General features: G+C 42.9%; 1 protein-coding gene across 11 annotated transcripts in view; it reads right to left on the bottom strand.

The window, feature by feature from the left end:
• Window positions 1-15,719, bottom strand: part of NTNG1 (netrin G1) — a 203,985-nt gene extending 188,266 nt beyond the window's left edge. For 2 of the 11 annotated variants that reach the window (XM_083445203.1, XM_083445205.1), the window contains exons 1-2: window positions 13,136-15,708; window positions 4,597-5,308 (exon numbers count right to left, since the gene is read on the bottom strand). In XM_083445203.1, coding sequence (XP_083301329.1) covers window positions 4,597-4,842 — 246 coding nt within the window. In that variant the 5' untranslated portion in view covers window positions 4,843-5,308; window positions 13,136-15,708. Of the gene's footprint in view, window positions 1-4,596; window positions 5,309-13,135 lie in introns of all 11 variants that reach the window. The other 9 variants (XM_083445199.1, XM_083445196.1, XM_083445201.1 and 6 more) reach the window with 9 other exon arrangements.
• Between the last annotated feature and the right edge of the window lie 1,638 nt (window positions 15,720-17,357).

Genomic DNA, 17,357 nt, shown 5'->3' with positions numbered 1-17,357 from the left:
TATGCATTGTGTTTTGGTTCTGCACAATCAGAACCAAAAAGCCGCATTGAAAAATAAGACTTTAGAGCTGTCTAGCCCCAAATGACAACTAGACATTCCATTTTGGCAACTGTAACCTTTGGTTTAAGGAGCCATTGGGCGCCTAGCCTATATATCTAACACTGCCCATGACCCATGTGGGAAACAGTGCTATTTTACTAATGTTACACTACCTTTCAAAAACACTCAAGGTGGCTTCATATACCTTAAAAAAAAAGCATGAGCATCAAAATGCAGCAATAAAATGAACCACAACCAAAGGAAATGCAGTGCTTAGAGGTCACATAACCTTCATTCATGAAAACATGAAGATATTCACAAAAAAACAACCCCATTTTCATCAAGAAAGGAAGGGAAGAAAAGGAGGGAGGTATACAATCTGAATGGGTTATTTTCCCCTTCATGATAAATTACCAGCTACCAACCTTCCATACCAGATTTGTTCTTGATATTGCTGCTGCAATGCTGTATCGATTTGTTGTCCTTAGGCATCCATGCATATATTAGGGCATTTCCAAATGAAACCCCAGATTCATTTCACTTCTTGCCTTATAAACTAGTCTGATGAATGGAATCCGATGGTTTAATTATTTCAGTAAACATAATCATGGCACTGCTAACTACACCAGAGAGCCCTTTATTTCCCTAATTTTTTAGCAATGCGAGCCTACTGGTAATGAAAGGCTTGCTGCATTAATGACGCCGAAAATCTCCAAGGAAAACATTTAAGGTCCAACTCATAATGTTATGCTAGAATTACATGCACAGAAGACTTTTTAATAATCTTTGTTTCCTAATTTAGTTTTGATTGGCTAGGAAATCCATAGTGGCACTCAAAGGCTTGCTTTTACGCTGCCATCAGCAACTCAGCTCTATAAATTGTACAAACGTACACAGACTTCCTCCATCTGTAGGCTCTTTCAAAGTCGCTGTATAACCTCTCCAGGAAAAAAAGAAAGCTAAACTAAAACTGCAGCATGCTGCAGATAATTCCAAGATAAGTTGCAGTTTTTTAAAGATACTCGGATATTGCAGTGGACTGTGGCAGCAAAGGCTGCCTAAGAAAATAAAGAGTTCCTCTCTTCTGGTCGCTATTACTCTTCAATAAACTACTGCTTACTGCAAATTACAAGTGGACACTGGCAATTTGCTAGCTGCACCTCTGCTCTTTCTGCCTCCCTCACCCACACAATCATTCCTGCTTAGCACCATGTTCTTTGGGCACCTAGCCACCCAGTGACCTGGAAACAATAAATAAATTGTCATGAGAAATACACATGCACAAATATTAGGAATACAGGGAGCTGCCTTGGCTCAAGTCAGACAAACAGTCCATCTAGCTCCCTACTGTGTTCCTTGACTGGCAGCAACTCTCCAAGGTTGCAGGGTGAGAAGTAAGTACACCAGCATCCTGCTCTTTTCAGACCTAAGGTCTATCCAGTTCAGCATCTGGGAAGCTCTTTCTCAGTCCTTCCTGGAGACGCCGGGAACTGAACCTGGGACTTCTTGCAAGTGCTCCACCACCTTCAAGCAATGGCCCAGGAGTGATGCTGATGAAATTGGCCCATGTGCACTTCTTGTTGGGTTTTGATCTTCTGAATGACCTCATCTTGTTTGCAGCGTGACCTCATCTGATATTTTTATTATTATTATGGGCTTTATCTGCTCATGTACAGCTTGCCTTTCTTACTACCCCTCCCTTACAGATTGCCAATGCACATTAGCACATATGTGCAGTTCCTTAAAACACAGGATGAAAAGGAGCCTTGATGTGGTCACGTCACACAAGGGCCCCCAAGATTCCTTTCTGTGATGTGATTTAACTGAGGTGCACATGTACATGTGTGCATTGATAAAATAATAGGGGGGTGGGGGAATCCTGTCTGAAGCTCCTTTTTAAAATATTTTTTCTTCATATTATTTAACATTACAAACATCCATTGAAACAAAAAAACACTGATACAAGCTTGGGGTTCTCTGAACCCCCAGAATGCCCCCACCGGTTTTCAAAAGTCTGAAGCTTCTTTTTACCCACTGTTTTAATGAATGCATATATAAGCTCTTTCAAGCTGGAAACTTCCGAGGAGGAAGAGGAGGAGGAGGAGGAGGGGGGGGAGCACCAACTGTAAACGGCTCATTATTGAAAATAATTTTAGAAATTCTCAGTTTAAATCTGAAGGAGAGCGAGCTGAGCACAGAGCTGAAGGAACCCACAGTACAGTAGTGAAATGGAAAGAGGGATATCCACTCCTCCCTCCTCCCATGGAGACTGGATTACAAAAGGATTCATTCTCTACACAGGTGAACATGATGCTAGCTATCATCAGCTTGGCCAAGCAGTGCCACAGCCATCATGATCATCAAAAGAACAATCTTGCACAGATGAGGAAGAGCTGCAACAGAATATTGTTGTGCACCTTCTCTTCCTAACAAGAGTGTGTTTCTTCTCCAGGTTCTAGCCAGTCAGGGTGTTCTGGGGTACTGGAAGCCATAAACGGGGTCCTCTGGGGTACTGGAAGCCATAACCCACTAAAAACGCAACAGGGATCTTCTCCCTCTTTGTTCTGTTGAAGCTAATCTGCAGTCTCTGATGAATACATTCCTGGGAAACCCAGCCAGATGGGTGGGGTATGTATAAATAAATAAATATTTTCTTTGCATACAAGCACAGAGAAACCAAAATCTCAACCAAAGGAAGCACTATCCGTACAACTCACTCACTCTAAGGTGCTACTGGAAGGAATTCTTTTATTTTGTTTCACTCTAGTTCAGTTTATTAACTTTTTGAATAAGCAAGAGTGAGAAAAAGCTGCAGATGACATTTTCTTTGACATTTTCATTCATTCATATGCCTGGGCCACAGACTGCACATGAACCCTTCCTGCTCTTTGAAACCTCAGGTCAGGGTCTGGAGACCAGACAAAGTACGTGACCTGTCAAGAGTCTCGATCAAGGCCAAAAACATTTTAAAGAAAAGCCATATGCTAACTGTGTGCCTACCACGACTGTGATTTGGAACATGCTAGATTTAAAACATTCCTGTGAAACCTGCATCCCATTCTCAGCATGTAAACATTCCTCAAAGCAAAAGTATTAAAAATGAAATCTTCCTGTGACTAGATCACATTGCATGTCTCCATCACAGCAAACAACAAGAGTTTGCTTTATACAGAGTCAGACCATTGCTCCATCTAGCTCAGTACTGTCTACATTAGCATGAAGTAGCTTTCCTGGGTTTCAGGCAAGAGTCTTGAGTTTTCCCAGCCCTATCCAGAGATGCCAAGAATTGCAGAGAAAGCACATCATTCTACCAGTGAACTATCATCCTTCACCAAACATGTAGCTCTCGGTCATTTCAGAAACAGGGCACTCAACTCTATGGGGGAAAAAACACTTTACTTTTTAAAATTACATGAATTTCTCATGGATCTGCAGTATTTTATAGGTGTTATTTACACAATTCCCTGGGAAGCTTTCCTGGCCCAAATGAAATGAATACCAGAGCTTGTAGCCCTCTTGTACCACTTTTGCTCATTTCAATGTGGTACACACTGGGTAGACTATGCCCTAAGTGAGCTTCCAGCATGTGTTACAGGTTAAGACAGAATTGATATGTCCAGCATTTTGCATATTCTGCCTCTTACTTCTAGCTTTGTCCTGTGGTTCTGTGGTTAACTCAAAGTGTACATTACAAAACACAAGATGAATGCTTGTCACCGATTTAAATAGCCCAGGGAAGCATGCAACTTATAACAATGCATAATCATTTGCACAGGAAGTAGTAGATGACAAAATCAGAGCATAAGTTTTCACTGCACCTAAATTATAGAGCAAGTTTACAAATGGTGAGATTCCGTATATAATGTATGTACAGTTTCACTAAACTGGTTATATATGGTCAGCATTTTTATCCAATGCTGGTTTAAATAGCTAGTAGGTTATTCATCTTGCCCAAGAGAACTGTGCTTCCAACTTTGGGATTTTGGGTTCATTCAGTTATAGGAAAACAGCAAACACACTCAGAAATAAATAAATAAATAAATAATGCTCTGAAAAAATAGGATTACCAGATGTGTAGGAATGTTTCTCTAGGAATCTTACTTTTTGCAGAAGCTTGTTACCTTCTTAGGAGAAGTTACCTGGAAGAGTACAGGTGCTCTGCACCACTTGATGCTGGCAACACCAAGATACACTTGAAATGAAATCTTGGCATTTTTATCCTGAGATGAAACCAGGTGCATTTTGACTCAAAATATTGCAGTTGTGAAAGGACACACCTTTCATTTAAAGGAACAAGTAATGGTTTTGCCATTGATACCAACTGAACCTAAACAAAAACATACTGAATGACTACTTATCACCTCTTCAGCTTAAAAAACTGATGGCTGTTATTTGCCAAAGGTTTTCCAGACCTATAGTATAGAGTGACATGCAAATTTTGCCATAAGCCTAAATTCTTGGTCTTGGTCCACAAGACTGAAGTTAAGGATATTCACTTTGTTGTGCTGAGGGATCTATCCTTTAGGCCACAATTCAACATTCAGGTTTTTGCCTTACCATTCCGCAGAAGGTCTCCGGTGGATTTCCACATGTTATGTCTGGTGGATCCAGGCTCACTTTCACATATTTCATCATATCTATGGCTTCTGGCTGACAGGCTGTGTAATCCCAAAACTTCCCTTCATCTGTGTAAATCTGGGTCTTACACACATCGTAATGCCCCCAAGCAGAAGTGTAGTGCTGTATCACCGACGACACAGTAACCCAAAGGGCATGAAGTGACAAGAATCTTGACAAATACATCTCTAAATCCTTCACAGGTGCCTTGACAGCTATAACCAGTAGCAATCAAAGGTGTAGTCTATATTATACATGTATGTACACCAGGAGTTGCGAGTTACTGTAAAAACATGTTCCGGACCGGAGCAGAAGAGTTAGGTTACAGTTGTTGCTTTTTTAAAGTTGGAAACTTTGGTGGTAGCCTGGCATTAGAAAGAGATGTTTTTCGTCTGAAGGATGTCCACTGCCTTAAAAAGAACGTATCAGGGCCTTAATCACATATGTAAAGGACGTCCAAAATCGGATGATAGCTTAGCAATGCTGCCAGTCTTCAGATGGGTAGTCAGTAATCCTGAGCGATCCTCCTCTTTCGCGGCTCATGAGGAATGGCCAGCCAAACCGATAAATCAGTTGTTGGAGCAAAACGATGAGCATCTACAGGCCTGTGTCTAACTGCCATCAATCATTCTTTTCTTCTGGCACCAGCACCCTTTTAGAAACAATAAAAGTAAGAGTTATTGTCCAAGAATCAATGCATTAGAAAAAATATACGATATGTTGACATTTCAAGAGCCTTTGATACAATATAAGGTAAATTGGAATAATCTGGATAACCTTTACTGGAGGGGCTTTTACTGGAGTGAACAAACTACCAGAATCACTCATCACCAAAACTGTTTTGACATGAAAGATTTAACTCCTCTCTAACAAAGACAGATATGTAGCATTCTCAGTGAGTCTTGAGTCCCTCTTTCCCTTGGTTTATTTGCTTCAGAAATGGTATTTCCATCTTGGCAAAGCCCGAGAGCAAGAAATAGCCCTTAAACAGCTTTTGAATTTCATAACCAAAAGGGGGATAGAAACCCCCAACCCACCAGAGGTAGTGGATCTTTTATTACAGCGACAAAGGGCTGACAACAACTTGTGCGCTTTTCATCTCTTGGAAAGAAGGCCTGGGAGACAGCTCCAAGTGTCTAGTACACGTCTCAGCTTTTGTTAGCTTAATAAGAGAGATATTATGAGCACACTTCTGTCTCTTTGGATTTTTTCTCATTAGTACTGGAAGAGCTTTGCTTCTTTTGTTTAATTGTGTTTAATGACAAAGATAACAGTTGGCTCATTTGCAGCTTATAATAATTTCCTCTTTCTATAGGCCTTCTGTATTTTATTATTAATTATTATTATTTTATTTTTTATTTTTTAATGTCCTTTTATGTGTCAATTTCCAGAGCAGAAGCCATCATCTCAAACCCCCTCTGTTCACAGGAGAGGGACATAAAACACTGTGCTGTAAATTAATTAAATGCTACAACTATTTTTTAAAAAAATACAAAACCATGCACAGAACCATGGGACAGAGATGTTCACCTGACAGCCGTCAGGCTTAATCAAGCCCCCCTCCAAAAGCATTCTTTCCTGTCCTCTGGGGTGGGGCAGAGGGTCATCGGGATCTACTGATACATCTCTGTACCAGCAGTAGTTCACAAAGGATTTCTGACTGCCAGTTGTTAAACAGTACCAGCAACAAAATAACTTTCCCCACCTAAATTAATGAAAAGAAGTGAAATGAAGAGAACTGGGAGTGGACTTTCTGTGGAGGGGCTGTCAGCTCATCTCAGTTCTGGTACTGAAAACAAATTCCTATGGCATCTTCTGCTTTGATTCTAATTATATGTCCTAGTAAACAACAACAAGAATATAGATTCGACAAGCTTGAAGTCTGCCCAGCCCTGCTCTACCAGATTTTAGTTAAGTTGTGATCAAAAGTTCCCAAAAGTTTTGGATGGGGGGGGGGAGTTTACAGGCTCCAAGAAGTAAAGGCATTCCACACTTGATGGTGACATCTCTCTTGGATTTTGCACACAGCTTGTGCATATGTGTATATAATATGATGTTTGAGCTCAAAATCTGTGAAGCCCTTAGCTTTAGATGGTGCCAATTGGTTCATGGATCCAGAGTATCTGCAAGCAAATCAGATTGTTCCAATTTAAGAGTCTAGCACCTGGAGAATAGTGTGGCCCCATAAAACACGAGAGTTTAGTTATTCCCTGGTACAGGCCACAGTCCTCAGACCTATGCTGGGATGGAAGCATTTCAACATGCCACTCTGTTTGCCTTTAATGATGCTTTCTGAATGTTGGGAGGCTGATCTACAGACTTCAAGGGAACAAGGAGCTGGTTCTTTCTGGCAATTTCCCCCAAGATGATGCGTTTAATCATATAGCCCCATTCTTAACAATCTGGTATTAAGCCACCATCCACCACCAGCTCTCCCAGAGCTCTCCCTTGGCATATGGAAGCAGCTGTGCTTCATACAGCTGCTTACCTCTGTTAGTTTTGATCTTCTAGCTAGTTGCATTAATGAGACTATGATGCCACATATATGAAAAAATAGCTCCCCACATTATAGTAACTTCTTACAGCTCATTCCAGAAAACATCTACTTCCAGGGAAAGGGAACCTGGTCTTCAAAGCAATTTTTGTAAACAAGTTCCTTCTATTCAAAGAAGGCACCGTCTTGAAACTGAACTTAGCTACAGAGACTACGCAGTGCCAACAGATGGCTGAATTGTGTTTCCATAGCAAATTACAATAATTGCCTTATGGACGCAAGTGCAATTTCCTATTATATTCATTTCATAAAATGGTATTGTACAGCTGTTACATGCATTGCATTGCATTAGAAAGTGTTCTGGCTACTTGAATTTCCTTCCAGCAACGAGCTGCACAATGTTGGAATTTTAAATTGTCACGAACCTAGAAGCATTTTTATAATATATATATTTTTCAACGAACATACCTTTAAAACCATACCATCTTGTCCAACATCTCCCTTCAGTTTTGGTATGCTTAGTCTTGTGTAATCATCACCAAGCCATTTCATGCATTCATTTGGTAATTTAGAAACAGCGTTTGATTCATTTCAAATCTGCTGTTTTAGTTTCTTCCATTGTATAGTCCAGAATACACCTTTTTAGAAAGAAGGCAGATTTCCTTTCCCCGCTCCCATTCATCGTTGGGGTGGGGAAGGGTTTACTAAAGAAATAATTCACTTTTTTGGTATTATTTGATCTTTTCTTTAAGAAATCAAATGTATGATTACCAGAAAAGCGCTATATATAATGAATGCTGAAATGATGAAGTACCTTTGTGAATAAAAAGATGCACTTCTGCAAGTAAGCCCTATTATTTTCAGAACCCTTTACTCCTGAGCAAATGTGTGCTTAAATACCTAACCTTTCTTGTGGAGCTTTCCTTTTTTTCATCAAGATGTCAGCAGACACACAAAGCACAAATGCAGCAAGTGGAGACTAAGAGCAGCACTGAACACTACCCCTTTTCGCTAGGCTATACCCTTTCCCCTGAATAATGAATCCTCATTAAGGAAAGTTTAGAGTCATGATGATGGTCATTACGCAGAATTATAGACTGTATCATTGATCGAATTTAGTGTGCTGACAAGGGGAAAGTGGAGAAGATTCTGCAGGTGATTTGAGAATCAGACAGATACCAGAACATGTGAATGGCATGTTTGACAAGAAGCAGCCAATTATAGCTTAAATTTCTGGCACCTGCCCGGTACATGATTAATAGTTTTTCATTACATTACAGACATATTATTAATGAATTAAAAATGTCATGCTTTGGCAAAAGCTAACGCAGCACACCTTAGCTAGTTGGCAGCGTCTCATTATTAATGAGCTCTCAGTGACACAGGGAAAGATACTGACTTAAGATCACAGGCTAAGGGGTTGTCGGTGTTTGGGGCAACAGCATCACATGACCCATGTTGCATTTATGCATGGGAGGGGGGAGAGCAACTCATGAAAGCCAGGTCTCAGCTACCTACAGTCGTAATGATTTTATTTTCTTGCACGAACTCACAAATTTCCACTTTGATCCTAAACAGAACAGCAGTTTATTTCAGCACAATTCAAATAATATTCCTAGTTGAACTTCCTTAGGATCATAAACTTTTTGAACATTAACATCTGTAGTGGAGATAAGGAGCTTTGAAGAATCAAGTAGGATTCCGCCACCGCCACCGCCACCCCAGCATTTTCCGAAATTCATATTTGATCTATAACAGAGAAGTGCAAATAACTGACAGACGTCTGGTGTTGTGAATCCTCCCAAGATTTTATAACCTCTGCCTACTATCCAATCATGCAATCTACCATATTAAACTGAATTGATCCACAGCATCTCACATACAAAAACTAGCATCTTCCTTAGTTGAAGGAAAGGTAATTGCAATCTGCTGGAAAAATAAATGGATTATGCTAACTGTATTCAACAGAGCCACAACACACAGTGTGTTGGAGCTGTTCCTTGTTTCTGATAGCTCATCACTCCCGAGGTACTTTGACCCTTTAATTTTCCACCTATGCCCTATTCTCCAGTGTCTGAAAAAAAACAACAGCAGGCATTTCACACCCCACCCCCACCCCACACATTCCTAACTTGCATTTATCGTGACTTAAAACAGTGATATTAATCGCTTCGTAATCAGCAATCTATTCTTAGGCATGGACGGGTAATCGATGCCCAGCCTTGCATGTTGCATTCATTACGCATACCAAATTTGATACCCTAGCTCAGACACCAAAAGCGAATGCCAGCTGTAATTAATTATTATAAAAGAGAACTGTCAATTCTCATTAGCATTTTGCTGGCAAATGTAGCTTCTTGTAGTAGGCTTGGTCACTGGGAACAGCACCATCTTCCCACACTAATCATATAATAATCATCTCATTATAAAAACTGTCACCCAAGAATGAGATGATCGGGGATGCTGTCAGGAGAACTCTCCAGGTGAGGGTTGCCTTTGCTACTTGGCTTGATTTTTATTTTAAAAAGAGTTTAAAAAAAACAAAGAACCCAAACCAGTTCTAGTTATATTTACTTCAAAAGAAGTAAAGCGTTTATGCATTTTAAGGAAGTGTGGTCAGGTTTGCAGCCTTTGTCACATGCAAATCAAACATAACTTAGTACTGTAGATAGCTTGGTAGATGGATAATGAAACCATAAAGCAGATATGTGTCAACTATATTCTATGCTATTCTCTACAGGTTTTCTTTAAAAACCTTTCATGGCATTTTGGGTGGTGTTTTCTTCAAAGGCTCCAATAATACTGTTATGAACACAATCCAGAACGTGCAATAAACCACCACAATTTTCCACTCCCCCCCCCACCACTCAGGAAATCAAATCTGGTAGGGTAAGCCAGGATCTCGGCATTTAAAACCAGCCAACATTTAAAAAAAATAAAATAAAGGTCAAGCTCAGTCAACTTTGGAAGCTAAAAGGGAACATATATATAAAATAGGGTTTGCACTTTACCTCCTTGGATGTGGGATCAAAAATGGAAAATGCCAATTTTGTACAGTGCCCCCACGACTATGGAAACCTGGTGTATGCGAAACCTCTGCATTTAGAACTAGCCCACTGCTTTTCATAAATACTAAATTAGCTGCTGAACAAGCAAAAATAGGACCATATGGATAATTGGGTGTATGCTTTATGCCCTTAGGCTTGGAAAGTAGTAAAATACATTGGGTGTGGGTGAAATATATAAGAGGATTTTGATGGTAAAGAGTCTAGCTTTTTTTTTTAAAAAAAGCAATTAAAATTTTTGAACTGTGGAACAGTGCAGATATTTTTCCCTTGGGAAGGTAAGAGGGATTTTTGGAATTTTAAGTTGTAAGGAGAGAGAGAGAGAGAGAGACAAGATTTGAAATTTAATCACGAAAACCAAGGGCTCTAAAGCAACCTAACCCCCAATGATGACTGTTCCGTTTTTTCTGTCTTGCAGCATTATCCGGAAAACACAGAACACGAATGCCTCATAGCGTAGCACAGTATTCAAATTGGAAGGAAAATGAATCACATGTTTTCATTCGAGGGCAATATTATCAGTCACTGTTGGAAGCACGTATTGTTATAACTGCCATAGATTGCTGAAACGCCTATCCTTCATTTAAGTAGCTGCTACAGAATAGCCTATTGCTTGCAACAGTTAGGCACAATTACCAGGGAAAGATTGGTGCCTGCACAACATAAGAAAAGTTGTTGGAAAGTAACAAACTGTGGCAACAATTCTGCATGTAGCAATGCAACCCTGCGTACAGGATGGCTTCTCACGACACTCATAAGAAAATTTTCCAGCCGAATTTCAATATTCGTTACCACTTAAATATATGCAAGGAATTGGCTGCCGATAAGCTAAAAAGCCCTGGCTTTGTTTAAAATAATAGTAATAATTCTACACTTTGGATCACAAATGCAGCTGCATTTTTAAATGTGATTTAGGCGTGACAATTTGAAAAAGAATGAATATCCATCTCTAATTGCGAACTGCTGTGGAAATAGTTCATACAGGATCCACAATGATTCAAATGACACAACTTACCCAACTCTCTTGTTAGGGCAAATACAGAAATCTTTCAAGTTCCTAAAACTTGACAGAAAAGTATGGGCTGGATTTATATGATGTTCTAAGTGACTTCCAGGAACACATTTTGAGTCTAACAAGATTGTGTAATGAAATCTATTTGACAGAATCATCTTTTACATATCCACTCAAGGATAAAGCTCAATTAAGTTCGCTGTGGCTTACTTCCAATTAAGCGGGTTTAGGATTGGGCTATTTTCAAACAGGTCCTAAAAACAAGGAAACCTATGAGGAAAGGGGCCTGGCAACCCACAATCTGCACCACTGCTTTATTTATTCCCCTCCTTTCATATATTTGGAAAACACAAAGATGAAGAAACAAATATTTATCAATATATGGCTCATACTTTTTCTTTAAGAGAACAAGATGTAAACCATGCAAACTTTTAAGAGTTCTTATCTGTTGAATACACCTTTTCATCATAGCTCACTGTCATCTGATGCTTTTGTTTTTGGGGGATAAACTCATTTTCCTCTCTCGCCGTCCCACAACCCTAACACTTATATCTGACTAATTTAGAAATATTGTATTTCATTTCACATCAGAACGAAGACCCAGTGGAGTTCGGCTTAAGCCACCTCTCCCAGTCTTCTTGCTGTATTTTGAATCACATTTCCTCCCTGCACAAAAATCTTTATTCACAGAACTGAAAAAGCTACTTGGATTCAGAATGAACGGTGCACTTTTTTAGCAGCTTTGGCTCAGATGAGCCATTAAAAAAAGTAGTCTGTATTTAGCAAACATATTCCTTTTTCTTACTGCCTGCCATTATTAATTTTTTTTTTTCAGGGAAAGATCTCGTGCTGAGGATAACCCTTTTTCGTAAATTGCAACAGTGAGGTTCTCTCCCTTCTTTAAATCTTGTGCCATCGATTCTGTGATTTTAAAATGAAATTCTGAGCTAGCAAAGGTCCAGAGCAGGAAGGTAACCGATTGAAGGTTTCCTTATGAAGCAGAATTTAATTAGATGGTTCAGAATTGAGGACACCCCACTAGCAGAACAATGCATTTCAGGGGAGACGGTGCCAGCCCAAGGAGTACATCTCTAGCTTCATTGCCTTGGCAGAAAAGATGCCTGGATCCCCGCCACCACCACTGAACATACTCGCTGTTTGATAATAAAAGGTCAATTGCCCTCTTTCCTAGAAACAACCCCTCTGAAATAGCCCCGCTCACACATTTCCGCCCTTTCGCCAAGATTGCAAATCTGGTCGCCTTCCCCACGGAAGACCCTCCCGGACGAACGGCAGAGGGCGCAGTTTCTATTCGTATCTAAGTTTGATCTGCTTTCCCTCTTCTAAATATCTCTTAATTGGTTACTGCGGGGAGGAGGGGGGGGGGGTGGCGGAGAAGAGGAAACGCCAGAAAAGCACAATAATTCTGCTTGCTACGGAAATATGCATCTGAAGACGCTGCATATATACATTAAAAAAAAGTACATGGGCAGATAGACAGATGAACACCCGCTTCCTCTGAGCAAACCACAGCGCTGCATCCAGGTCCAATGCCACCGAAGACACCCCACTTTCCATCCCTCCAACCCCGGATAGAAAATAATAATAAAAAGAATTGAGCATCCCCTTCAGGTAGCCCTTTGCACGGTGGAAGGGAAAGAGGAGGACGCAGCAGCCAGTTAGGTGCGAAAGTCCCAACAAACCTCGGATGGGATCTGTGTTTGGCCAACAGCGAAGTTTCCCCCGGGCAGGCTGCGAAAGGGTCCTCGATCTTTTCCAGCAAGCGAGCCGAAGTGGGGAGAAACCTCGTTTTGGGGTGGGGAAGTTTACCCCTTCCTTTCCTTCGCACAGCGCCGTCTGGAGGGCGGGCAACGGGCGGGCTCGCGTGGAGCGCGCGGTCTTACTCACCGTGCGGGGCGATCGCTGCGCGCGTCGGGCAGGAGGAGAAGACGCCGAGGCCGAGGAACCGGGCGCCGCCTTCGCTCGGGACCCCCTTGGCGGGCGCAGGAGTCTCCGAGGTTGTGGTGCCTCTCCGGCAGCGCAGGGACGCTGAGGGGGAAAAACGAGGGCTGCCCTCACTGGCCGCTCCTCCCGCGTGCCGTTGCCGCCGCCGCTCTCCCTTCGCAGGCGACTAGCTAACAAAGTTACACCTCACGCCCCCCAAAAAGAGAGACTTGCGCGAGCGAGGCAAGGGAAAGGAAAGCGAGCCTCGGGCTGTGGCTGGGCGCTCCCCGTGCGCGGCGCCCGGCGGGGATTAGCCACTCCTCTGGCGCGGCCACTTTGGAGCAGCAGCAGCAGCCCAGCTTGGCTAACAACGGGGCGGGAAATCCTGAGGCAGAGGGAGGGACCTGGCTCGGACAGAGGTGGCGGGAAGGGCGGCGCGGGAAGACGGCGTCCCTTCAGGCGTCCCGCTCCGCTGGGACTTTCCCGCCCTCCCCGGCCGGCTTTTCCCTCAGGCCGCCGCACTTCTTGGCGTCAAACTTTTGGCGGGCAGGCGCGGGGCGCGCGCTGCTCGCCCGCCGGCCGCGGCGGCTCCAGGTGGCGCGGCTGCTCCCGTCGTGCTGGTGGCGGCGGCGGCTGTCGCTGCGGGACCCCCCCAGCTTTCATTTTATTTTCGGCCGCCGACGTTGAAGGTGCTCGGAAGGGACATAAATCACCGCAATTAGCCTTGGCGCCGACCAGAGCCTCCTCGCCTCTCCCAGGGCCCCGCCGCCGCCACCGCCGCTTCCGGGGCGCGTCGCGGCGCTCCAGTCAGAAATGTCACTGCACATCAGCGTCGACGGCGAGACGCGGGGAAAAGTCCATCGGATGAAATATACATGCAACACACCCCTCCTCCTCCTCCTCCTCCTCCTCTCTCTCTCTCTCTTTTGCAGGACTGCAAATTCTCCTTGGGTACTACTCCTACCGGCAGCTCCTGGGCGCTCGCCGCGGCCCCTGCAGTGGCGAAAAGAACCTCGCAAACTTAAGGACAGGACGCGATCAATGCGAGAGGGAGGGCGAGCGGCGAGGAAGGCGCAGAGGGGGTGGCACCGCCGTTTCACTTAAAAGCAATCTCCTCCTGCAACTGGCAGCGACGAGAGAGATTGCGAACCTTATACCACCTCCGGACCTGAGCGCGCCGAGCGGTCCTAACGCCGATGGTATCACCAGCCGGCTCCATCGCCAGCTCCCCTTTTTTTGCTTACCACCCACAGCGTCTCCGGCACCTACCACGCCCCTCGTTCTCTCGCTTTAACAATGCACAGGTGTTTTCTAACACACACCCCGGTTACAGTCGTATCCATCTTATTAAGAATTAAGCCTGATTGCTGCAAAGCTGGGTGGGTGGGATTTGTGGCCCTTGGGATGTTGTTGGACTCCAACTCCCATCAGCCCCCCAGCCAGCTCAGCCAGTGGTCAAGGGGGGGGGGGGAGTTGCAGCCCAGCAACAACTGGAGGGGAGCAGCCCCCCCCCACCTCTGGTGTAAATGGCTTGTCACTTCCAGGTAAAGTTAGTGATTTCCAAAGGTTGAGGGAGTTGGGTAGGTTTAGCCTGGGAAAGAGGAGATATGCTAGCCAGCTTCAAATTTCTAAAATGCTGGCACATGGAAGATAGAGCAAGCCTCTTTTCTCATCCATAGCCAATGGCTTACAAGAAAGGAGATTCCGACTAAACATCAGAAGGGGCTTTCTGATAGAAGAGCTGTTGGACAGTGGGAGAAATTTGCACTGGAGGTTTTAATGACAGATGGATGGCTGTCTGTCACTAATGCTTTCATTGAGATTCCTGACCCCTGGGGTCCCTTCCAATTCTATGCAACCTGAATCTCGACCATCACCAGACCACACATGCACCACTCCTTGGTCATGTAGGTTCTTCATAGTTCCCTGGAGCATTTGAGCTGCTTCACACTTTGCTTTAAAAATCCTGGCACCTAAATGAATGCCCAGCACTGCCACTTGTGAATGGTGCACTCATGTATAAATCCCCAGGGTTTTCTGCACTAGCAGTCATCTGGAAAAGGGGTGGGCCACACCTTGCCTGTTTCCTTGCGCTGATGTATGTGTCTGCACCCTTTGTGACTGATGGCGTCACATTGACATTTGCTCTGATTGGTTTTATGTGACGTGATGAAATTTTTTGAGGCGACAGCCTCCTTCATATAGTCCTGATTTTCCTCTAAAGAAATAGGTCGTGTAGGTGACAATAGAGAATAGCACAGCTAAAGTTAAGTTCTTTAATGTCCCTGTGAGAGGACATGCCTAGCTCTTTCACTGAAACCAAAGGCACACCTATCCATTTCACGTTGTTGGCAGAGCCATAGCTCAATGGTAGTGCATACATTAAGCATTTTTCAGCATCCAAATTCCAAAAAATGAGGGGTGCTAAAAAGTTGTAACATGACTTGGGAACTCAAAAGCTGTGGTTAAATTAATACAATTTAGTTTTGTTTGGTAAGTGAATTGTGTGTAAAATTTCACAGAAATCCTTAAAAATGATAGCCATGTACTTGCAGTTATATTATATATTAATATGTATCATCATTATTGAGCATTACCTAATGTTTTCAAAAAAAAAATAATTAAAATTATTTGGTTTTCCAATAGCAGTTTCTGTGCTTTCTCATCAAATGCAGACCTACCAAGCTAAATGTTGTCCAGTCAGAAAAATAAAAGCAGATTTGAATTTCTTACACTCTAAAACATATTTTTAAGACTGAAGAAATTTGCAAAAATAAAGTTATACCCTCTAAAATGACATGCCCTAAGCAGGAGTCTCAGATTCTACCCCTGGCAGGTAAGGCAGGGAAGACTCCTGTCTGCAGTCCTGTCACCTCTTGTTGACAATACTGAGCCTTAAGACTCACAAGCCTGAAATCTAAAGTATGTGTGCTGCTCATTTATTACTGGTGATACACTTTATTTAGAATACTCCTATGACACCAGTTCAAAGCTCTCAGGGCAGCCATTATCCACATGATCAAGAATACAACAGAACATTCCTGCTATAATAGTGAACTTGTCTAGAAGCAAAATTGGGCCACCCAAAAGTATGGTAGTGGCTTCTGAGTACTTGAAGTAGGTGCTAGGGTTGCAGAAATTCAGAACATGACATTCAAGGGCTGGGGGGGGGGCACCCTGTGTGTCATGAAGTTGTGAGCTTACAGAATGCCAATTAATTGAGGGGGGGCTCTAAATCAGAGGTGGGAAACCTCTAGGGGTGATAGGTGTTGAACAACAGCTCAAAGGCCACAGGTTCCCCATCCCCATTCTAATTAAAACCAGAGTTGGTTCATCTTACCAAAGGCAAAATCAGACCTGCTAAGAACCAAAGGTCCATAAGACTGTTACAAGGAATCAGGGACCCATTCATGTTTCTCCCATGTAACTGTGACAGAATCACTTTCTCACATCATGGTTGTCATAGATCCATTGTCTTTCACAAGCTCTTGATGGCTACTGCCTCTCTGGATGTGTAGGTAATCATTCACCACTATGAACTTCACATTCCCAAGATATGTAAATGTTCACATGTAGATCATATTATACTGAGCTTTACTTCAACCGTCTATCATAGTGAACTTAAATTCCTGACTTCTGTAAACACTTTTTGGCTGACATTTAGCTATACATTTGGCAGTACATGGCACATTTGGGCTGACCTCCTCCTCAGTACGTTTATGGCATCCCTTAAAAGAATATTGTTCCCAGATCACAGTGACCCTAACTGTATGTTCTTGGCCTTGATTCTTATGTATTTCCTGAAAGTCAAACACATTTTTCTTTTCTTCCTTGACCAGCCAAATTTGCTTCCCTTGGTACTGATTCCCTTGGTCCATGCATCAGCCGTGCATACTTGCATATTAGCAAAGCAAACCATTTTGTTTGCTACAACTGAAGCAAGAAAAATCAGCATACCTATGTCACATATTTTAGTGGCACTTTCCTACAACTTCACCAGTTCTACAGAGGGAGAGAGTAGTTGGCAGTACGTTGGGGCAGTGGCGCTTACCTAACCTCCTGATAGGTGAGTTGGTCCTGCTTAATGGGAGGGTGAGGTGTGAGGTTTCAGAGCTTGGCACAGTGCAAACATACCAGCAGGGGCACAAGATTGTGTGTGTGTGTGTTTATGTGTGTAGGGTCTCAG

The sequence above is a fragment of the Podarcis tiliguerta genome (genome assembly GCF_965153285.1).
Source record: "Podarcis tiliguerta genome assembly, chromosome: 6".
Lineage (NCBI taxonomy): Eukaryota > Metazoa > Chordata > Lepidosauria > Squamata > Lacertidae > Podarcis > Podarcis tiliguerta.
The sequence above is the reverse complement of the archived record's forward strand: the minus strand, read 5'-3'. Positions and strand labels throughout refer to the sequence as shown.